Source organism: Alosa pseudoharengus, unplaced genomic scaffold (assembly GCF_046254945.1).
Source record: "Alosa pseudoharengus isolate Yale_2024_CS ecotype anadromous, Long Island Sound unplaced genomic scaffold, YU_APseudo_1.1 YU_APseudo_1.1_scf_22, whole genome shotgun sequence".
NCBI classification, from domain to species: Eukaryota; Metazoa; Chordata; class Actinopteri; order Clupeiformes; family Clupeidae; genus Alosa; species Alosa pseudoharengus.
This window is the reverse complement of record NW_027468680.1, coordinates 5,067,701-5,091,490: the sequence shown is the minus strand read 5'-3', so window position 1 is coordinate 5,091,490 and position 23,790 is coordinate 5,067,701. Positions and strand designations below refer to the sequence as shown.

Here is a 23,790-nt window from a genome sequence, read left to right as displayed (position 1 = left end):
CTGGTTCGTTAACACATGAATTCCAATACAAATTTCAAGTTTTTGCCTGAAATTGCACTGTACATTTATTTCTGAAGTATCTTTCATTATTTCTGAAGTATTCTGGTCCAGCACCTGTTCGAATCTGGATGTGCGCGTTATTTTTTGTACTTTTTGAAATTGCACTATGCCTACTTATAATGGCATTGTTCCCACCTCTTTTGGGGCCTACCATCAAATGTTTGACCTCTATAGAAAGCTGAGAACCTGTAGTTTTCGTAGGAAACAGTCAAAATAACTGTGTAATATACTGACAGAGTTACAGAGGCTAGAATATATTTTTTCTTTCTGCCGGATTACAAGCATCTGAAGCTGTATGCAAAAGTAGATAAATATAGAATGAAAATATGAGTGATTTAGACCATTATTTGCCATGGTATGCTCATGTGTTTTGCCTATGGACCCCCCCCCCCCCCCAGGACTTTTGGTTATCCAAAATGCATACTGACAATCAAATGCTTACTGGACATGAACCCCTTTGTGTAGAAGCATAATCCTGGTCTCAAATGAAAGGTAACACTCTGAGGTTTCTTGTGAACTATTTAGATTGTATGTCAGGTGTTCTATTATAGACTGACTACACAACATATGGAATAAATTTTAAAAAATCTCTATTTTTGCATTTACTTTGTTGGTTCAATGAGTGTGTATAAGATAGACTATACATCTGTCCAACTAATATACTTAGATAATACAACATGAAGATTCGATTTCTATGGATTCTTGTGAATATTTCAGTACCTAATATGTTGCATCTACTTATTGTGCTGCAGCCAGAGGTCAGAGTAGCACCAAAAGCAGAGGAGGGGAGGGGGCATTTTGGATCAAATTTAATTGAGACATAATAAGATTAATCTGAGAATGTAAAGCTGTATGGACAAAAAATAATATCTCGATATTTTTTGTCAATCAAATCAACCAATGCATTGTCACTCTGACACATTTCCAATTTTGCCCACTTGTGTGTGTGGCAATGACATGGTCTAGCCAGCTACATTAAAGCAACACCAAAGAGTTTTTTTGTACCTTAAATAATGTTTCCAAAATCGTTTCAGTGGTTCATCAACTTGTAACAGGGTGAACGGCACTTCTGCATTTGCTTTGCGGCCCTCTATCGGCTATAACCGCACTATGCAAGTTTGCCAGATCGGGTAGCGGGTCTGTAGTTTGATGGAATGAGACATAAGAAACTACAAATTTGACTTGCATCTGATGTCGCAATACATCGTACTTTCATAAATCGTGCAACAATCTACCTTGTCTGTGTACATCGTTATTTGCAAAGCCGGTGCTGGATAAACAAATAGCGTGCGTGCGTCAGAGGGAAAGTTCTTTCGTGTTGCTTTAAAGAAGATGACTAGGCCTAACAGTTTCCCAAGAGAAAGTCTGAAGCTGAAGTTTCTTTCAAAAACCTTTACCTAGGATTCACTGTAAAACTAAGCAGACCAACAGAGTACATCTAAGTTATTTCCTTAGATGTTTTGTTTAAGAGAAATCATGTAGGCTAGCATTACAAGTTACAGAATAGAAACTAATGCGTTAAAGCTAATGTATATGAAAAATCGGTTAGCATAACGGTTAGCATAATCGATGCACATAGATATTTAGAGCGAACTTCAGTCCATTTACAAAAGGGTTACATGAGAAGAGTTCTTTGTTTACAACTGTTAACCTATTTTAACTATTAAAATACTCAAAGGCAAATGTTTTCTCTCCATATAATACCATGTAGGAAAAAATGTGACTGTCTCATTAATGCTACGTGAACAGAAGTAGCTGCACAAAATCCCAAGTAGGCTACGTCTGGATCTCGCTACACAAAATAAACATTAGGTCTGCGTGTGACAACGTGGACCCACTAGCGATCATGTGACACTTGCTCTGCTGCAACGGGGCTTCTCTTGCATCCTGGGTTTAGTGAATGTATGGGCTTTCAATGCGTGATTTTGAGTGTTTTTTCCCCATACGTAATTTAAATACTCGATAATGTAAATTTGCACATCGTTAAAACAACAATCATGATATTATCGCAGACGATATATATCGCCCACCCCTACACTGAAGATTAACTGGTTTCTATTCAATTCTAAGGGCCCAGCACTGAGAGGGAGCTCCCAGAGGGTCCACATTTTCTAGCAGCACCCCTTGTGGGGCATGATGCTTATATCAACTATAGTGATAAACCATGGTTATCATGGTTACCCATGAAAACAAAAAACATGGTCATGGTTACCCACAAATCCATGGCTATTCTGTCATAGTAAAACCATGGTTAATTTCTGTAAGGGTCATAGTAAAACCATGGTTAATTTCTGTCAGGGTCTCCTCAATATCTATGAGGAAATATCTATGAGGAAAAAAACTCAAGTAATTTCAAGTCGATTGATTCAAGTTTAAGTCAAGTATCAAGTCATGAATAGCAAGTCAAAGTCAAGTATTTTATACATCTGATCAAGCAGCTCTCAAGTCCTAAAACCACACAAACACAAATTCAGATTAGGAAGCTTTCAGAAGGAATGGAAGTTTTCTTCAGTTACCCATCCCATCACCATAAACTGTGAATAGGCGGGTCAATAAATGAAAAAAAAAAACACCTAACCTCAAAAAAATTGATACAAAAGGTTATTCAACTGATTATGATACCTTAAGATGTACTTAATAACATATTCAAAATCTAGTAAAATCTGACCCCAGTTTTCAATTTTCAAGATGGCGTCCAAGATGGCCACCAGAAGCTAATTTTGGCTAAATCTGATGCATTATTCAGCCTAGGAAAGTGTTTTTCGTGTTTAATCAGATTTAGCGGTCACTGAATCATGTCACACTGAAGTATCAGTTCATCATTTTCAAAGACTTATAATTTTCAAGATAGCGTCCAAGATGGCCACCAGAATCTAATTTTGGCTATATCTGACTCATTATTCAGCCTAGGAAAGTATTTTTCGTGTTTAATCAGATTTAGAGGTCACTGAATCATATATATCACACAATACTTCATTAAATCACGCCACCCTAAAAAGATGGTTGTGGCGTAACAAGAGGTCATGAATTAATTATAATCTATTGAATTGTAATTAGTCTCTCCTTTTCCACAATATTTTTGCCATGATGAGAAGCCAAACCCAACATGTCGTTTAAAGTCGACATGTCAACATTAAACACATTTTGAGAATGAAGTTGAAATAACATGTCTACTTTAATCTCTAGGATCTTTGGTGTCTGCAAAAGAGAGCATTCCAGAAGAGTGCCAATGTGCCAATGCCTTCACTACTCCCAATCAGACAACAGAGGTGATTGGTGAATTAAGATACCAAGTGATGGCTGTACTTTTTGGTGGGAAGTCCACAGACTCTCTTACAACAGTACGGCACAACACCCTCAGTAGTAAGGTTGTCTTTGCGTCATTATTTGTGACTCTAGAACGTCTCCCTCCAACTGAATCTGCTAGTAAGCTTCACAGTTTTTGAAAGTTATCCGCTGTAGCTGTGCATTTCTGCAAGACACTCTTCTGTTAATGTAGATACGGATTACGCTTCACTGCTGCCTGTGGAACATGTCAAAATGAACAATGTGACAATCTGCACAACTTCCTTTCAGAGGACTGGAGGATGATGGATGATGATGAATAATGATATATCTATTATAGATAGAACAGCCAGAACTATATATATTCTAAAAGCATATACCCTGTACATGAAATATAACATCAATCAACTTATGTTCCTATCTTGCACCACACTTTGCATAATACATACTCTATTCCGTATAGGCGGATCTAGTGTACAGCTGATACATTTTGGTATGTACAGTCCAGGGGAAACAAATTAAACATCCTAAACTATATATTTTCTGAAAGCATATAACCTGTAGATGAGACATAACACCAGTTAAGACATGTCCAATCCTCCTCCATGAATGCACAATGCATTGCCCTCTATTTTGTATAGGCAAATCTAGTGTAAAGTGGATACATTTGGGCATGTCCAGTCCAGGGACAACAAATTAAACACCCTAAACAATGATTTTCTGAAAGCATATAACCTGCAGATGAGATGTAACACCAGATAAGACATGTCCCATCTTCCTCCATGCCATGATCAATGCATTGCCCTCTATTCTGTATTCTCTATTCTGGATTTCGTAGCAGAGTTTTTGTTTAAAACTAAGAAACAGAAAGAAGAGCCTGGACTGGATCATGGAACTCAGACTGAAATATTAATGTCCCCACCTGAGGATATTAAAAAGGAAGAAATATCCGATTTAACAGAAAATGATAACGCAGATCATTTTCCAAAAGGTGAGATCCTAAACAGTGTGTATTATCATTTAAAAGAATCACAATAATTACAGTGACACTAATATCAACAGCGCCTCATTGAGACATTGTGAAAACCTTCAGTTTCTTTATTTATAATGTTGCAGGAGATGTTCAAATGATCAATGCTAACAACAGAGTGAAATCTGAGGAACAACAATCGTGGTGCGAGACAACTAGAGAGAAACAGCATGAATTCCAGTGTTTGGGAATGTTTGATGAACTCCCTGCTGTTTCATGTCAGCAAATACGGACAGGACAAATGTTGTATGACACAACCTGTGGAGAGAGATTCAGAGCACATTCAGAGCTCACTGCCCATCAGAGCACACATACAGATGGAGAGGCATGTCATTGTTTTCAGTGTGGGAAGGCCTTCATTCAGAAGTCTGATCTCAAGAAACACCAGATGATCCATATTGGAGAAAAGCCACATAAATGTTCTCAGTGTGGGAAAGCCTTTGCTCAAATATCTCATTTCAAGGATCATCAGATGATCCATACTGGAGAAAAGCCATATCAAAGTTCTCAGTGTGGGAAAGCCTTCATTCAGAAGTCTTATCTCAAGATACACCAGATGATCCATACTGGAGAAAAGCCACATCAGTGTTCTCAATGTGGAAAAGCCTTTGCTCGAATATGTTATCTCAATGAGCATCAGATGATCCATACTGGAGAAAAGCCACATCAGTGTTTTCAGTGTGGGAAAGCCTTTATGTTGAAGTCTGATCTCAAGAGACACCAGATGATACATACTGGAGAAAAGCCACATCAATGTTCTCAGTGTGGGAAAGCCTTCATTCAGAAGTCTTATCTCAAGATACACCAGAGGATCCATACTGGAGAAAAGCCACACCAGAGGATCCATACTGAAGAAAAGCCACATCAATGTTCTCAATGTGGAAAAGCCTTTATTCGGAAGTCTGATCTCAATAAGCATCAAAGGATCCATACAAGGTCTTTAGTCCAAAGTCTAAACTGAAAAGACATCTGCAGAGTGGTGTTTAGAGCAAAACTGTTTTTCTAAATTAACTCATTTTGTTTTAGCTGGTTGTTTAACTCATTGAATGCCAAGCTGTTTTCGGGAGCTTTGTCCTAGAGTGCCAGCAATCCAGACCATTGTTGATGATTTTTGTACAGCCACAGCATATTCTGTGTTATAGCTATGAACACATACCATAGCTTGATTAAAAGGTTAGACTTTAAGCTCTCGGTGGGTGCAAACCGTGTATTTCTACACGCCTCTGTTCCTGAGAAATCCCAAGCTAAACAGTGGCTAGTTTTCATCAAAATCGCTGTTTTTTTTCTAGAAATGGAGATATAACGTCTTTCATGAAATAGGAAGTGTTGCCTGTTACTTACTTGTGAAAACTTTCCGGGAAGTGATCAGCGAGACCTAGCGAGACTGCCACCTAATGATAGACCCACGAAAATGGCCTGGTTTTGACCTGACGTGCATGCGTCACTGATTCGACCCAAAGCGGCAACCAAGTTATGATAAAATGTCCAGATTGTGCGTTTTCATGAGTTTTCGATCGTCATATATTTCATTTCCATTCATCACAGAGTTCCCAAAATCACATATAAGGTGTGTTGGAGTGTCTAGTTTCGTAATTTAAAAAAAGCTAAAAACGTAATATTACGTTTTTGGCACTCAACGCATGGGAAGGAAAAACGTAATATTACATTTTTGGCACTCAATGAGTTCTCGATTCTAAGGGCCCAGCACTGAGAGGGAGCTCCGAGAGGGTCCACATTTTCTAGCAGCACCCCTTGTGGGGCATGATGCTTATATCAACTATAGTGATAAACCATGGTTATCATGGTTACCCATGAAAACAAAAAACATGGTCATGGTTACCCACAAATCCATGGTTATTCTGTCATAGTAAAGCCATGGTTAATTTCTGTAAGGGTCATAGTAAAACCATGATTAATTTCTGTCAGGGTCATAGTAAAACCATGGTTAATTCCTCTAAGGGTCATAGTAAAACCATGGTTAATTTCTGTCAGGGTCATAGTAAAACCATGGTTAATTTTCGTGAGGGTTGTTGCTGGTCTGTCGCATCAGCTGGTGACAGGTTTACTCACATGACGTATGCAACAGCACTCAGATTTTCTAAAATTGTACATTAACTCCTCAATATCTATGAAGAAAAAAACTAAAGTCATATCAAGTTATTTGATTCAAGTTTAAGTCAGGTATCAAGTGAAGAATAGCAAGTCAAAGTCTTTTCTACATCTTGATCAAGCAGCTCTCAAGTCCTACAAACACAAATTCAAATTAGGAAGCTTTCAGAAGGAATGGAAGTTTTCTTTAGTTACCCATCTCATCACCATAAAGTGTGATGTTCACACCTCCACCCCCAACCCCAGCTCCCCTTCTTTGTGGAGTTTCAGCACTGTAGTTATGACCAGGTCCACCTGTGGACCATCAAATCTGTGAATAGAGATCATACATATGGAATTCCCTCCTTTTCATTCTCATTTGCATTCAATTAGCTTGTGCATCAGTTTGGTTAGGTTATAATCCTAATATGTCAGGACGAGGGGGTATCTTGCCATATTTCTCTGAAGGGTCGTTATCAGAAACAGCTGACATTTTGTTTCAAAATGTGCTTTCCTATACTTTTTAAGTGGCTTTTCTTCCTAAAATAAACGTCAATGTTTTGAAAAAAAAATCTACCAAAGATCTGCCACACTCAGTTAAAATGGAAAAGAAAAATGCCAACACTTAGATAACTAAATAATTAAACCCTGGTCTACCAACAAACTATGGTTTGTACTTGGATGGAAACGAGTGTTTCATTTTAAGCACGGACATTGTCTGAGATTCTGGTGCAGTGATAATACTCTTTACCTACCTCCATAAGATGTAATGTTCAAGCTAAAGGCATTTTATATCTACTTGTATATGAATGTTTTCTAGCATATTGTACTCTATCCTCATAGTTATACACAGCACATACTACCTGGGAAACTTATATAATTTAAGTACATACAAACACACATATGGAAATACATTATGAGAAGCATTCAGGTGGAATAGAACTTTTCTCCAGTTGACCATCCCACCCCCACAACCAGTTCACACCTCCACCCCACCCCCATCTGTCCTCCTTTGTGGAGTGTGTGCTATTTGAGTTATGGCCATGCGCACCTGTGGACCATCAGACGTAACGACCCTTCAAATGGAAGGCCCTCCCACAATCCTTTGCTATTCTGATTGACATACCAGCCCCTACAGCTGATTGGTTAGGTTGAAATCCAGGAGGCTAATGGGTCAGACAGGAGTAAAATATAAACACCACACAGAGGGAACAGTTTACAGAAGTCATTTCTAGAAGCAACTTTTGCTAAACTGCTAAAGCGGAGCTGAACTGAAGCCTGAAATGTCAGGTTTTATACCGTCACAGCTGACCATGCCAGTGAAGAGTGAGAGAGAAGATGAAGTAGTTGATGATTTCGTAGCAGAGTTTTTGTTTAAAACTAAGAAACAGAAAGAAGAGCCTGGACTGGATCATGGAGCTCGGACTGAAATAGTAATGTCACCACCTGAGGATATTAAAAAGGAAGAAATATCTGATTTAACAGAAAATGATCACGCAGATAATTTTCCAAAAGGTGAGATTCTAAACAGTTTGTATTATCATTTAAAAGAATCACAATAATTACAAAGTGACACTAATATCAACAGCGCCTCATTGAGACATTGTGAAAACCTTCAGTTTCTTTATTTCTAATGTTGCAGAAGACATTCAAATGATCCATGCCAACAACAGAGTGAAATCTGAGGAACAACAATCGTGGTGCCAGACAACTAGAGAGAAACAGCATGAATTCCAGTGTTTGGGGACGTTTGATGAACTCACTGCTGTTTCATGTCAGCAAATACGCACAGGACAAATGTTGTATGATACAACATGTGGAGAGAGATTCAGAGCACATTCAGAGCTCACTGCCCATCAGAGCACACATACAGATAGAGAGGCATGTCATTGTTTTCAGTGTGGGAAAGCCGTCATTCAGAAGTCTGATCTCAAGATACACCAGAAGATCCATACTGGAGAAAAGCCACATCAATGTTCTCAGTGTGGAAAAGCCTTTATTTTGAAGTCTGATCTCAAGAGACACCAGAAGATCCATACTGGAGAAAAGCCACACCAGAGGATCCATACTGAAGAAAAGCCACATCAATGTTCTCAGTGTGGGAAAGCCTTTATTTTGAAGTCTGATCTCAAGAGACACCAGATGATACATACTCGAGAAAAGCCACATCAGTGTTTGCAGTGTGGAAAAGCCTTTGCTCAAATATCTCATTTCAAGGATCATCAGATGATCCATACTGGAGAAAAGCCACATCAATGTTCTCAGTGTGGGAAAGCCTTCAATCAGAAGTCTTATCTCAAGATACACCAGAGGATACATACTGGAGAAAAGCCACATCAATGTTCTCAATGTGGAAAAGCCTTTGCTCGAATATCTCATCTCAAGGATCATCAGATGATCCATAGTGAAGAAAAACCACATCACTGTTCTCAATGTGGAAAAGCCTTTGCTCAAATATCTCACCTCAAGCATCATCAGATGAGCCATACTGGAGAAAAGCCACATCAATGTTCTCAATGTGGAAAAGCCTTTATTCGGAAGTCTGATCTCAATAAGCATCAAAGGATCCATACTGGAGAAAAGCCACACCAGAGGATCCATACTGAAGAAAAGCCACATCAATGTTCTCAGTGTGGGAAAGCCTTTATTTTGAAGTCTGATCTCAAGAGACACCAGATGATACATACTCGAGAAAAGCCACATCAGTGTTTGCAGTGTGGAAAAGCCTTTGCTCAAATATCTCATTTCAAGGATCATCAGATGATCCATACTGGAGAAAAGCCACATCAATGTTCTCAGTGTGGGAAAGCCTTCAATCAGAAGTCTTATCTCAAGATACACCAGAGGATCCATACTGGAGAAAAGCCACATCAATGTTCTCAATGTGGAAAAGCCTTTGCTCGAATATCTCATCTCAAGGATCATCAGATGATCCATAGTGAAGAAAAACCACATCACTGTTCTCAATGTGGAAAAGCCTTTGCTCAAATATCTCACCTCAAGCATCATCAGATGAGCCATACTGGAGAAAAGCCACATCAATGTTCTCAATGTGGAAAAGCCTTTATTCGGAAGTCTGATCTCAATAAGCATCAAAGGATCCATACAAGGTCTTTAGTCCAAAGTCTAAACTGAAAAGACATCTGCAGAGTGGTGTTTAGAGCAATACTGTTTTTCTAAATGAACTAATTTTGTTTTAGCTGGTTGTTTAACTCATTGAATGCCAAGCTGTTTTCGGGAGCTTTGTCCTAGAGTGCCAGCAATCCAGACCATTGTTGATGATTTTTGTACAGCCACAGCATATTCTGTGTTATAGCTATGAACACATACCATAGCTTGATTAAAAGGTTAGACTTTAAGCTCTCGGTGGGTGCAAACCGTGTATTTCTACACGCCTCTGTTCCTGAGAAATCCCAAGCTAAATAGTGGCTAGTTTTCATCAAAATCGCTGTTTTTTTTTCTAGAAATGGAGATATAACGTCTTTCATGAAATATGAAGTGTTGCCTGTTACTTACTTGTGAAAACTTTCCAGGAAGTGATCAGCGAGACCTAGCGAGACTGCCACCTAGTGATAGACCCACGAAAATGGCCTGGTTTTGACCTGACGTGCATGCGTCACTGATTCGACCCAAAGCGGCAACCAAGTTATGATAAAATGTCCAGATAAAATGTCCAGATTTGTGGAGTTTTCGATCGTCATATATTTCATTTCCATTCATCACAGAGTTCCCAAAATCACATATAAGGTGTGTTGGAGTGTCTAGTTTCGTAATTTAAAAAAAGCTAAAAACGTAATATTACGTTTTTGGCACTCAACGCATGGGAAGGAAAAACGTAATATTACATTTTTGGCACTCAATGAGTTCTCGATTCTAAGGGCCCAGCACTGAGAGGGAGCTCCCAGAGGGTCCACATTTTCTAGCAGCACCCCTTGTGGGGCATGATGCTTATATCAACTATAGTGATAAACCATGGTTATCATGGTTACTAATGAAAACAAAAAACATGGTCCTGGTTACCCACAAATCCATGGTTATTCTGTCATAGTAGAGCCATGGTTAATTTCTGTAAGGGTCATAGTAAAACCATGGTTCATTTCTGTCAGGGTCATAGTAAAACCATGGTTAATTTCTCTAAGGGTCATAGTAAAACCATAGTTAATTTCCGTGAGGGTTGTTGCTGGTCTGTCGCATCAGTTGGTGACAGGTTTACTCACATGACGCATGCAACAGCACTCAGATTTTCTAAAATTGTACATTAACTCCTCAATATCTATGAAGAAAAAAACTAAAGTCATATCAAGTTATTTGATTCAAGTTTAAGTCAGGTATCAAGTGAAGAATAGCAAGTCAAAGTCTTGTCTACATCTTGATCAAGCAGCTCTCAAGTCCTACAAACACAAATTCAAATTAGGAAGCTTTCAGAAGGAATGGAAGTTTTCTTTAGTTACCCATCTCATCACCATAAAGTGTGATGTTCACACCTCCACCCCCAACCCCAGCTCCCCTTCTTTGTGGAGTTTCAGCACTGTAGTTATGACCAGGTCCACCTGTGGACCATCAAATCTGTGAATAGAGATCATACATATGGGATTTCCTCCTTTTCATTCTCATTTGCATTCAATTAGCTTGTGCATCTGTTTGGTTAGGTTATAATCCTAATATGTCAGGAGGAGGGGGTCTCTTGCCATATTTCTCTGAAGGGTCGTTATCAGAAACATCTGACATGTTGTTTCAAAATGTGCTGTCCTATACAAAATCATTTGTTTTATGATGTAACCTTTGCACATGATTTCTCATCCTTTGTCTACTGGGAATGTCCAACCGTTCCAGGTTACACAAATGCGGGTCAGCTGAATGTATACTTGTGTAGTAAAGTGACATTCGATGTAGACTTCATAAGATAGTCATGAAATATTTACAAAGGCTGGAGAGATTAAATGAATGGTATCCAGGTTACACAAATACGATGTTGGACTTTTATTCTGACAAGCTGTCGTCGTTCTGTCTTCCACATTCATGAAGGTTTGGTATGAATGTTGAGTCATGTCTCATGAAACAGTCATGAATGCTTTATGTGCAGTTTATGACAGCTGCTATGAATGTGTTATGAACTCACCTGTCAAGTAAAGTGTTACCAAATAGTTTTTTAATAGGCTACACACTCTCCGACTGGGAGTTTTTGTAGTGTTGGAGACGCAGAGCATATCGGTCAAGCTGTCGGTTGCTTTAGCACAAGGCTTGCGCTAAAGCAGTTCCTGCGCAACTTCATTCATTTTCCTGGACACAAACCCACGAGGATCATTAGTGTAGTTTCACCAACTGGCAGGTCAGCATCACTTTTATTAAGTTTTCCAAATGTGCACCAACGATAGGCTGTCTTAGCTGGTGAGCTTCAATTAACGGGCTTTGGCTTTTTCAGAATGTCCATAAGGTCGAATGGATAGGTCATAGGCCACTTCTATTTTTGGATGCTCTCTTAATGGTGTTGGTGTTTAAAACACATTTTTATTTTAATAATTGCCAGATGATATGTGATGATGCTTCACATCTTATCACAAACGTGGAGGCGAAATGGCAGGGCCAAGTAGGCCTACACAATGCCTGGAATGATGTAATGGGAATCTAATTTGAGCGACACATTTCAATTGGGTGCGTTAGGGCAGGCCTACACCTTACTAGAATATTATCAGATCCACTACAGACTAATTAATGTGTAGGCTGTAACTTAATGTTATATGTGCAATTACAGAAGAAGTGGATGGGTATGCTACTGGGGGATAGAGGATAGGCTACCCATTCCTTCCGACATTCATCACCCTTCCGATGCTGGAGCGCAAAGGTTTTACATTTGGGATTCTCAAGGAGTCTATGGCCCACTCAATCTGTGACAAGGCTAGTTTAGGAAAGCATCATTCAAAGCTGTCAATACAATATGTAATGCCCACTGAATTATTTAATTGTGCTTTTGACATTAAATAGGCTATCCTAAACGTACGCATTTACACGGTCAGTTAGGCTATTCTCTGCCAAGCAAGGTCTCGTTCCTTGGCAGACGCTCAAGTAGCCTATTGCTCTTTTTTGTTATTACAGTTCTCTCCTCCTCGTAAGCCTCGAGGAGAACTTGCTACTCTGTGCTCGTTTCGCCGGTGTCACTAATGGTTTCGACTCTCAATAGATGATGCCTTTGAACGCGCACAACTCTAGGTTATCTAACACACTACAGGGTTGATTGAACTAACTGGTAACCGGTGTTTTGGAACCGACAGCTCGGGTTTAGTCGCCACAGGTTCAGACAACCAGGAGGTTAAGTTTTATTTCAGTGTTTGTTAAACCTCCTTTTTGGAATACCCCCTGAAAGCTTCCTAATCTGAATTTGTGTTTGTGTGTTTGTGTTTGTTTTTAGGACTTGAGAGATGCTTGATCAAGATGTATAAAAGACTTGACTTGACTTGACTTTGACTTTCTATTCATGACTTGAGACCTATCACTATTCATCACTTGAGACTTTTTTCTTCATATCAGAGTTACCGTAATGTACAATTTTAGAAAATCTGAGTGCTGTTGCATGCATCATGTGAGCAAACCTGTCATTGTTAACAACTGATGCGACAGACCACACTGTAAAAAATGATCGATGCAAAAAGTTGTACAAATGAGGAAATACATGTTGGCTCAACATAATGGTTGTGTAAACAAAGAAAAATATGTTTGGTCAATGATTGCATGATTTTCATTACTGTACTACAAAATGTTCATCAAGAGAAAATGTATAATTGTGTTCACGGAACTTTTAACGTTGCACAAAAAATATTATGTTGGCCGAGCAAGAGGGAATCATCCGAGCATGCGCAAATGAGTTCTACTACTCTGGAATTTCCCACCAAGAGTCATGACTGTCACGACGTTGTTTGTGGTGAGTGCTTCAAAGTTAGCTCTCTATCTTTGTGCTGTGAGGTAATCAGAAAATTTAGGTTAATAATATCTATTGTCTATCAACAAAGTTTGAAATAGCTATATTGTCAGTTACTACAGCGATTAGCAGTGCTGGCAAATCACATGTTTAACTCATAAAAGTTAGCATTCCTTTCCAACTGGCGTGTGGTTTTAACGTTGACCCTAACAGTTACGTATCGCTATATTGCATGGCATGTTACCGTTTAGTAGTTTTTCCAAATTCCATTTGCATTCTGGCTTATGATATGTATGATTATTGACTTTGCTGCAGCCAGCTAGTCTTGGCAACTTTTGCGATCACAGAGTGTCGGCTAGTTCTAACGGTTAGCACTAGCTGGCATTCAAAGCACTTGTGCCCTCATGTTAGCAGCTAGTACTCTGCACAAAGCATCCTTATGCAAGGGTGAAATAACATTTCAGTCTGATTAAAAAAATAACCAGTTGTGCTAACACGAAAACGAATAGCTGCTACCAGAGTTGTAAGCTGTTTAACATATTTGGACGTAGCTCTAATCAATTTGCCTCACCAAACGCCCCTTTAGCCTGGTACCCAGCTATACGTAACCTAGAAGAGGCATGATTGCTAATGCGCCATGTTTAAGAATACCCTAAAATACTTAAGCATAGTTTAGCATGGTCGTCCTGTTTATAGAATTATGAGTTATTGATGCATTTGTCTTGTTTGTATTTCAGGTATTTTGTTTCAGGCTTAAAACTAAATGCAGTGCCGCTATTGTAAGACATCCTGCTGTAAGCACTACAGGCTTCATCATTGGCAAGCAGGTAACGTTTTTTTCCCCTGCATTCATCCAGACTGTGTTTGTATTTTTACAAAAACAGGGGCCTTAAAAACCCATTTATGGAGAGCACATCCTAAAATAGACAGGCGCATGCACCGACCATGCCAGTTTTCGGTGTGAATTATGTGAATTCTCAAAGCAGTCAACTTCCCTGATCAAGACCTTGTGATCAACATCATGTATGCATTACACAGAGAGATTCTGGTGTAGTATTAAGCTGTTTTTCTCCTATCATATAGCTCTATTTGACCAGCACCTACATACACTACTGTGCAAAATTGACTAATTTCACCATTGGTTCATCTTGACCAGCCTCATGAAAGTCACCTGACATGCTTTTGGTCAATATGACTGAACAAAAAAAAGGCAACAAGTGCACAGCATGTTTGAGAACTATTTTAGGACTGTTAGAAAACCACTTTCAGTATCTAATTTAACTCTGGGAATGTTATTCCAACAGTTTTAAGGGATCTGCGTACTTATCACTTGTTAGCTGATTATCCGTCGCCGATTGTAATCTTAATGCATTTCAGGTAGCTATTTCATGAAGTTGGTTGTAATGAAGCCCAATGGTGAAAGGAGTAAGTGATCCTAAACTGTTGCATGGTAGAGTAGATGTGTGTAACCTCTGTGAATTAGGTGACTTAATAATGTCTTTTTGATGACCTGTCTTTTTTTTTGCAGACCACAGATCTAACTACTTATAGACGGTCTGCTGTTCTTCATGGTCTTCCCCTGTACTTAAGAGAGCCATCTGCAATTTCAAAGACTATTAAGGTAATTCATTTGAAAACTTTATGGTATTACTGTTTGAGATGCAGTAATGATTGCTTAAGACATGCTTTCAGTCTGACACTAAGTGTCATTTATTGTCTTTCACAGGATACTGACTGAGGCACTGGGGCCACACACAAAAGCCATGAACATGGGGATCCTGGAAGTAACTGACAGTTCTACCAACTCAGGACCATATCCCACAGTGGTCAATGTGGCTGTAGTACTGGAGGAGGAAGTTGTCATGGACAATCTGGGAGACTTCACAAACCCTCATGATGCTCTTTGGTCTGCTTTATGCTCTAAATATGGAGTACCCTAAGGACTTAAGGTACACATTCGAGGCAGTCCAGACGATTCTCTTAAACCTGGGAAAAAGTGCACAGCAAGGATACAGTCCTTGAAGAAAGAGTTATTACAGGTGTAATGGTCATTACAGTACATGTTAATTGCCAGTCATTGAGGTATTTTGAGGTATCAAAGGTTTCATGCAAATGTTTCTGTTAAATGGCAGTGACTTTTTTTGTTGGATTTTTGTAACTGTTCTGGAACATGTCACAAATCATTTTGAACCAATTTTACATCAGATGTTCACAGGCAAAGCTGTCATGTTTTACTTTTGTTTCATTTTGTAAAGCAGATATTTGTTTTTCCAATACAACTATTGAGTGACATGCCATGCTTTCTTGAACTCTCAGATCTTGTTTCTAGGACACTGGTTAAATACTTGTGTAATATTGCACTTGAGCCTTACAGGCGAGTTCATATGGATTTAAATAAATAAATAAAATGTACTTTATCAGAACATAGTGTCATTTATTTGAAATAATGAAAAATAGACATTTTGGCCAACATGAAATATTTAATTAATACAACATTTTATTTCAAGTTGTGTCTGCTTGTTGGCCCAACAAGCTATGGTTAGTCAACAGAGAATATTTAATTGACACAACATTCTATTTTAAGTTCAGTCTACATGCAGGGATAGTCAGCACAACAAAAAAAAGTTGGTTTCCGCAACTTAAGTTGGGCTAACTAAAAATTTTAGGTGCAACGGGTCACTAGAAATTTTTATGTTGGAGAGGCATATTTTTTTTTACAGTGCAGCAACCCTCACATAAATTAAAACCAGTTAATCTTCAGTGTCCTGCCGGCGGGACAGTTACCCCCCTCCCCCCAACATTCTAAATCAATTGTATGCACCATTTTGCTATGTAGCAGAGTAATGTTATACACCATTTGAAAGCTTTGATTCTTAGGAATCCAAATATGACAACTTTTTTCATGTACAATCTGTATAGTGCTTTACATTCTCAGATTAATCTTATGTCTCAATTAATTTTGATCCAAAATGCCCCCCTCCCCCTCCTCCGCATTTGGTGCTACCCTGACCTCTGGCTGCAGTGTAGCTGCAGCACAATAAGTAGATGCAATATAATGGATACGGAAATATTCACAATAATCCATAAAAATTCAATCTTCGTGTAGTATTATCCAATATTAGTTGTACAGACGTATAGCCCATCTTATACACACGCATTGAACCAACAAAGTAAATGCAAAAAATACTTTTTTGTAATTATTCCATATTTTGTGTATTTAGTCTATATTAGAACACCTGACATACAATCTAAATAGTCCACAATAAACCTCAAAGTGTTACCTTTCATTTGAGACCAGGATTATGCTTCTACACAAAGAGGTTCATGTGCGGTAAGCATTTGATTGTCAGTATGCATTTTGGATAACCAATGGATTACCAGTCCTATGGGGAGTTTGGCGCATGAGCATATCTTGGTAAATAATGGTGTAAAGCACTCATATTTTCATTCTTTATTGATCTGCTTTTGCACACAGCTTCACAAGACCTGGTGCTAGGGCTCATTTGTGTTTCTAAGTGATATCAAGTGACCTAGAGGGCTGAAATGTGGTCAGTTCAGAGATGCTTGTAATCCGGCAGAATGAAAAAACTATATTCTAGCCTCTGTAACTCTGTGTCAGTACATCACACAGTTATGTTGACTATTTGATACAAAAACTACAGGTTCTCAGCTTTCTATAGGGGTCAAATATTTGATGGTAGGCCCCAAAAGAGGTGGGAACAATGCCCTTATATGTAGGCACAGTGCAATTTCAGCCAAAAACTTTGAACGAAATTTGAATTGGAATGCATGTATTAAACAACCAGCTAAAACAAAATTAGTTCATATAGAAAAATGTTTTTGCTCTAAACACCACTCTGCATATGTATTTTCAGTTTAGACTTTGGACTAAATACCTTGTATGGATCCCTTGATGCCTCTTGAGATCAGACTGCCGAATAAAGGCTTTCCCACACTGAGAACATTGATGTGGCTTTTGTCGAGTATGGATCATCTGATGCTCATTGAGCTGACCTATTCGAGCAAAGGTTTTTCCACATTGAGAACACTGATGTGGTTTTTCTCCAGTATGGATCATCTGATGATACTTGAGATGAGATATGTGAGCAAAGGCTTTTCCACACTGAGAACACTGATGTGGTTTTTCATCAGCATGGATCCCTTGATGCCGCTTGAGATCAGACTGCCGAATAAAGGCTTTCCCACACTGAGAACATTGATGTGGCTTTTGTCGAGTATGGATCATCTGATGCTCATTGAGCTGACCTATTCGAGCAAAGGTTTTTCCACATTGAGAACACTGATGTGGTTTTTCTCCAGTATGGGTCATCTGATGATCCTTGAGATGAGATATTCGAGCAAAGGCTTTTCCACATTGAGAACACTGATGTGGTTTTTCTCCAGTATGGGTCATCTGATGATCCTTGAGATGAGATATTCGAGCAAAGGCTTTTCCACACTGAGAACACTGATGTGGTTTTTCATCAGCATGGATCCCTTGATGCCTTTTGAGATCAGACTGCCGAATAAAGGCTTTCCCACACTGAGAACACTGATGTGGCTTTTCTTCTGTATGGATAATCTGATGCTGACTGAGATTACATTTTCGAGCAAAGGTTTGTCCACATTGAGAACACTGATATGGTTTTTCTCCAGTATGGATCCTCTGATGTGTCATGAGATCAGACTTCTGAATGAAGCCTTTCCCACACTGAAAACAATCACATGCCTCTCCATCTGTATGTGTGCTCTGATGGGCAGTGAGCTCTGAATGTGCTGTGAATCTCTCTCCACATGTAGTACACTCGTACAACATTTGTCCTGTGTGTATTTGCTGATATGCAACAGCAGAGAGTTCATCAAACGTTCCCAAACACTGTTTTTCATGCTGTTTCTCTCTAGTTGTCTGGCACAACGATTGTTGTTCCTCAGATTGCACTCTGTTGTTAGCATGGATCATTTGAATGTCTCCTGCAACATTAGAAATAAAGAAACTCAAGATTGTCACAATGTCTCAATCAGGCGCTGTTTATATTAGTGTCACTTTGTAATTATTGTGATTATTTTAAATGATAATACAAACTGTTTAGGGTCTCACCTTTTGGAAAATGATCTGTGTGATCATCTGTTAAATCAGATATTTCTTCCTTTTTAATATCCTCAGGTGGTGACATTAATATTTCAGTCCGAGTTCCATGATCCAGTCCAGGCTCTTCTTTCTGTTTCTTAGTTTTAAACAAAAATTCTGCTACGAAATCATCAACTTCTTCATCTTCTCTCTCACTCTTCACTGGCATGGTCAGCTGTGATGGTACAATACAACCTGACATTTCAAGCTTCAGCTCAGCTTCAGCAGTTTAGCAAAAGTTGCTTCTAGAAATGACTTCTGTAAACTGTTCCCTCTGTGTAGTGTTTATATATTACTCCTGTCTGACCCATTAGCCTCCTGACCTAACCAATCAGCTGTAGGGGCTGGAATGTCAATCAGAATAACAAAGGATTGTGGGAGGGCCTTCCATATGAAGGGTCGTTACGTCTGATGGTCCACAGGTGCGCATGGCCATAACTCAATTAGCACCCACTCCACAAAGAAGGGCAGGTGGGGGTGTGGTAGAGGTGTGAACTGGTTGTGGAGGTGGGATGGTCAACTGAAGAAAACTTCCATATGTGTTTTGTATTACATTATAAGTTTCCCAGTTATTGTGTGCTCTAATTGTGTATAACTATGAAGATCAAGTACTGTATGAATCGTTTGAATTAAAAAAAACATTCAGATACAAGACTTTAGCTTGAATATATCTTGAGGTAGGCAAAGAGTATCATCACTGCACTAGAATCTCAGACAATGTCTGTGCTTAAAATGAAACTCCACTCATTTCCATCCAAATACAAACCCTAGGTTGTTGGTAGGGTTTAGGGTTGTAGGGTTTAAAATATAAAAGCATATTATAAAAATTATATTTCGACATATTATCTTATTTTATATTTCTTATATTTCTACAACACAGCAAGCTCATAGCTCTACATGCATTTCATGTGTGTAGGGCAGACTGTCCTGAATCTGGCAATATCATTGCCATGGTGGAGGAATTCTCTGGGGGCAGATAGAGAGGCATGTCATTGTTTTCAGTGTGGGAAAGCCGTCATTCAGAAGTCTGATCTCAAGATACACCAGAAGATCCATACTGGAGAAAAGCCACATCAATGTTCTCAGTGTGGGAAAGCCTTCATTCAGAAGTCTTATCTCAAAATACACCAGAAGATCCATACTGGAGAAAAGCCACACCAGAGGATCCATACTGAAGAAAAGCCACATCAATGTTCTCAGTGTGGGAAAGCCTTTATTTTGAAGTCTGATCTCAAGAGACACCAGATGATACATACTTGAGAAAAGCCACATCAGTGTTTGCAGTGTGGAAAAGCCTTTGCTCAAATATCTCATTTCAAGGATCATCAGATGATCCATACTGGAGAAAAGCCACATCAATGTTCTCAGTGTGGGAAAGCCTTCAATCAGAAGTCTTATCTCAAGATACACCAGAGGATACATACTGGAGAAAAGCCACATCAATGTTCTCAATGTGGAAAAGCCTTTGCTCGAATATCTCATCTCAAGGATCATCAGATGATCCATAGTGAAGAAAAACCACATCACTGTTCTCAATGTGGAAAAGCCTTTGCTCAAATATCTCACCTCAAGCATCATCAGATGAGCCATACTGGAGAAAAGCCACATCAATGTTCTCAATGTGGAAAAGCCTTTATTCGGAAGTCTGATCTCAATAAGCATCAAAGGATCCATACAAGGTCTTTAGTCCAAAGTCTAAACTGAAAAGACATCTGCAGAGTGGTGTTTAGAGCAATACTGTTTTTCTAAATGAACTAATTTTGTTTTAGCTGGTTGTTTAACTCATTGAATGCCAAGCTGTTTTCGGGAGCTTTGTCCTAGAGTGCCAGCAATCCAGACCATTGTTGATGATTTTTGTACAGCCACAGCATATTCTGTGTTATAGCTATGAACACATACCATAGCTTGATTAAAAGGTTAGACTTTAAGCTCTCGGTGGGTGCAAACCGTGTATTTCTACACGCCTCTGTTCCTGAGAAATCCCAAGCTAAATAGTGGCTAGTTTTCATCAAAATCGCTGTTTTTTTTTCTAGAAATGGAGATATAACGTCTTTCATGAAATATGAAGTGTTGCCTGTTACTTACTTGTGAAAACTTTCCAGGAAGTGATCAGCGAGACCTAGCGAGACTGCCACCTAGTGATAGACCCACGAAAATGGCCTGGTTTTGACCTGACGTGCATGCGTCACTGATTCGACCCAAAGCGGCAACCAAGTTATGATAAAATGTCCAGATAAAATGTCCAGATTTGTGGAGTTTTCGATCGTCATATATTTCATTTCCATTCATCACAGAGTTCCCAAAATCACATATAAGGTGTGTTGGAGTGTCTAGTTTCGTAATTTAAAAAAAGCTAAAAACGTAATATTACGTTTTTGGCACTCAACGCATGGGAAGGAAAAACGTAATATTACATTTTTGGCACTCAATGAGTTCTCGATTCTAAGGGCCCAGCACTGAGAGGGAGCTCCCAGAGGGTCCACATTTTCTAGCAGCACCCCTTGTGGGGCATGATGCTTATATCAACTATAGTGATAAACCATGGTTATCATGGTTACTAATGAAAACAAAAAACATGGTCCTGGTTACCCACAAATCCATGGTTATTCTGTCATAGTAGAGCCATGGTTAATTTCTGTAAGGGTCATAGTAAAACCATGGTTCATTTCTGTCAGGGTCATAGTAAAACCATGGTTAATTTCTCTAAGGGTCATAGTAAAACCATAGTTAATTTCCGTGAGGGTTGTTGCTGGTCTGTCGCATCAGTTGGTGACAGGTTTACTCACATGACGCATGCAACAGCACTCAGATTTTCTAAAATTGTACATTAACTCCTCAATATCTATGAAGAAAAAAACTAAAGTCATATCAAGTTATTTGATTCAAGTTTAAGTCAGGTATCAAGTGAAGAATAGCAAGTCAAAGTCTTGTCTACATCTTGATCAAGCAGCTCTCAAGTCCTACAAACACAAATTCAAATTAGGAAGCTTTCAGAAGGAATGGAAGTTTTCTTTAGTTACCCATCTCATCACCATAAAGTGTGATGTTCACACCTCCACCCCCAACCCCAGCTCCCCTTCTTTGTGGAGTTTCAGCACTGTAGTTATGACCAGGTCCACCTGTGGACCATCAAATCTGTGAATAGAGATCATACATATGGGATTTCCTCCTTTTCATTCTCATTTGCATTCAATTAGCTTGTGCATCTGTTTGGTTAGGTTATAATCCTAATATGTCAGGAGGAGGGGGTCTCTTGCCATATTTCTCTGAAGGGTCGTTATCAGAAACATCTGACATGTTGTTTCAAAATGTGCTGTCCTATACAAAATCATTTGTTTTATGATGTAACCTTTGCACATGATTTCTCATCCTTTGTCTACTGGGAATGTCCAACCGTTCCAGGTTACACAAATGCGGGTCAGCTGAATGTATACTTGTGTAGTAAAGTGACATTCGATGTAGACTTCATAAGATAGTCATGAAATATTTACAAAGGCTGGAGAGATTAAATGAATGGTATCCAGGTTACACAAATACGATGTTGGACTTTTATTTTGACAAGCTGTCGTCGTTCTGTCTTCCACATTCATGAAGGTTTGGTATGAATGTTGAGTCATGTCTCATGAAACAGTCATGAATGCTTTATGTGCAGTTTATGACAGCTGCTATGAATGTGTTATGAACTCACCTGTCAAGTAAAGTGTTACCAAATAGTTTTTTAATAGGCTACACACTCTCCGACTGGGAGTTTTTGTAGTGTTGGAGACGCAGAGCATATCGGTCAAGCTGTCGGTTGCTTTAGCGCAAGGCTTGCGCTAAAGCAGTTCCTGCGCAACTTCATTCATTTTCCTGGACACAAACCCACGAGGATCATTAGTGTAGTTTCACCAACTGGCAGGTCAGCATCACTTTTATTAAGTTTTCCAAATGTGCACCAACGATAGGCTGTCTTAGCTGGTGAGCTTCAATTAACGGGCTTTGGCTTTTTCAGAATGTCCATAAGGTCGAATGGATAGGTCATAGGCCACTTCTATTTTTGGATGCTCTCTTAATGGTGTTGGTGTTTAAAACACATTTTTATTTTAATAATTGCCAGATGATATGTGATGATGCTTCACATCTTATCACAAACGTGGAGGCGAAATGGCAGGGCCAAGTAGGCCTACACAATGCCTGGAATGATGTAATGGGAATCTAATTTGAGCGACACATTTCAATTGGGTGCGTTAGGGCAGGCCTACACCTTACTAGAATATTATCAGATCCACTACAGACTAATTAATGTGTAGGCTGTAACTTAATGTTATATGTGCAATTACAGAAGAAGTGGATGGGTATGCTACTGGGGGATAGAGGATAGGCTACCCATTCCTTCCGACATTCATCACCCTTCCGATGCTGGAGCGCAAAGGTTTTACATTTGGGATTCTCAAGGAGTCTATGGCCCACTCAATCTGTGACAAGGCTAGTTTAGGAAAGCATCATTCAAAGCTGTCAATACAATATGTAATGCCCACTGAATTATTTAATTGTGCTTTTGACATTAAATAGGCTATCCTAAACGTACGCATTTACACGGTCAGTTAGGCTATTCTCTGCCAAGCAAGGTCTCGTTCCTTGGCAGACGCTCAAGTAGCCTATTGCTCTTTTTTGTTATTACAGTTCTCTCCTCCTCGTAAGCCTCGAGGAGAACTTGCTACTCTGTGCTCGTTTCGCCGGTGTCACTAATGGTTTCGACTCTCAATAGATGATGCCTTTGAACGCGCACAACTCTAGGTTATCTAACACACTACAGGGTTGATTGAACTAACTGGTAACCGGTGTTTTGGAACCGACAGCTCGGGTTTAGTCGCCACAGGTTCAGACAACCAGGAGGTTAAGTTTTATTTCAGTGTTTGTTAAACCTCCTTTTTGGAATACCCCCTGAAAGCTTCCTAATCTGAATTTGTGTTTGTGTGTTTGTGTTTGTTTTTAGGACTTGAGAGATGCTTGATCAAGATGTATAAAAGACTTGACTTGACTTGACTTTGACTTTCTATTCATGACTTGAGACCTATCACTATTCATCACTTGAGACTTTTTTCTTCATATCAGAGTTACCGTAATGTACAATTTTAGAAAATCTGAGTGCTGTTGCATGCATCATGTGAGCAAACCTGTCATTGTTAACAACTGATGCGACAGACCAGCAACCCTCACATAAATTAAAACCAGTTAATCTTCAGTGTCCTGCCGGCGGGACAGTTACCCCCCTCCCCCCAACATTCTAAATCAATTGTATGCACC

General features: G+C 39.2%; 2 protein-coding genes and 1 long non-coding RNA gene across 3 annotated transcripts; 2 read left to right on the top strand and 1 right to left on the bottom strand.

Moving 5' to 3' along the window:
* The first annotated feature begins 8,260 nt into the window (after positions 1–8,260).
* On the top strand, positions 8,261–12,876 carry LOC143139510 (uncharacterized). The gene is made up of 3 exons (XM_076300097.1): positions 8,261–9,332; positions 9,417–9,573; positions 12,870–12,876. The coding sequence occupies exons 1-3, from the start codon at positions 8,261–8,263 to the stop codon at positions 12,874–12,876; spliced, it is 1,236 nt and encodes a 411-aa protein (XP_076156212.1).
* Positions 12,877–13,359: 483 nt separating this feature from the next.
* Positions 13,360–15,799, top strand: LOC143139663 (uncharacterized). The gene is made up of 4 exons (XR_012990449.1): positions 13,360–13,379; positions 14,114–14,203; positions 14,905–14,997; positions 15,103–15,799. It is a non-coding gene; the product is annotated as an uncharacterized LOC143139663 (long non-coding RNA).
* A 1,448-nt stretch (positions 15,800–17,247) lies between these two features.
* LOC143139509 (uncharacterized) lies at positions 17,248–18,054 on the bottom strand. Its single transcript, XM_076300096.1, has 2 exons — positions 17,647–18,054; positions 17,248–17,478 (listed from the first exon to the last, which is right to left on the bottom strand). The coding sequence occupies exons 1-2, from the start codon at positions 18,052–18,054 to the stop codon at positions 17,248–17,250; spliced, it is 639 nt and encodes a 212-aa protein (XP_076156211.1).
* Positions 18,055–23,790: the final 5,736 nt, after the last annotated feature.

Bases quoted from the DNA above. Each gene is read 5' to 3' on its own strand.
- LOC143139510 (XM_076300097.1), top strand. From the start codon at position 8,261: ATGTTGTATGATACAACATGTGGAGAGAGATTCAGAGCACATTCAGAG. The intron at 9,333-9,416 runs ATCAATGTTCTC...AAGAAAAACCAC, and splicing joins CCATACTGGAGAAAAGCCAC to ATCACTGTTCTCAATGTGGA.
- LOC143139509 (XM_076300096.1), bottom strand. From the start codon at position 18,054: ATGACACATCAGAGGATCCATACTGGAGAAAAACCATATCAGTGTTCT. The intron at 17,479-17,646 runs ATAGGTCAGCTC...GCCTTTGCTCAC, and splicing joins GTGGAAAAACCTTTGCTCGA to ATATCTCATCTCAAGTATCA.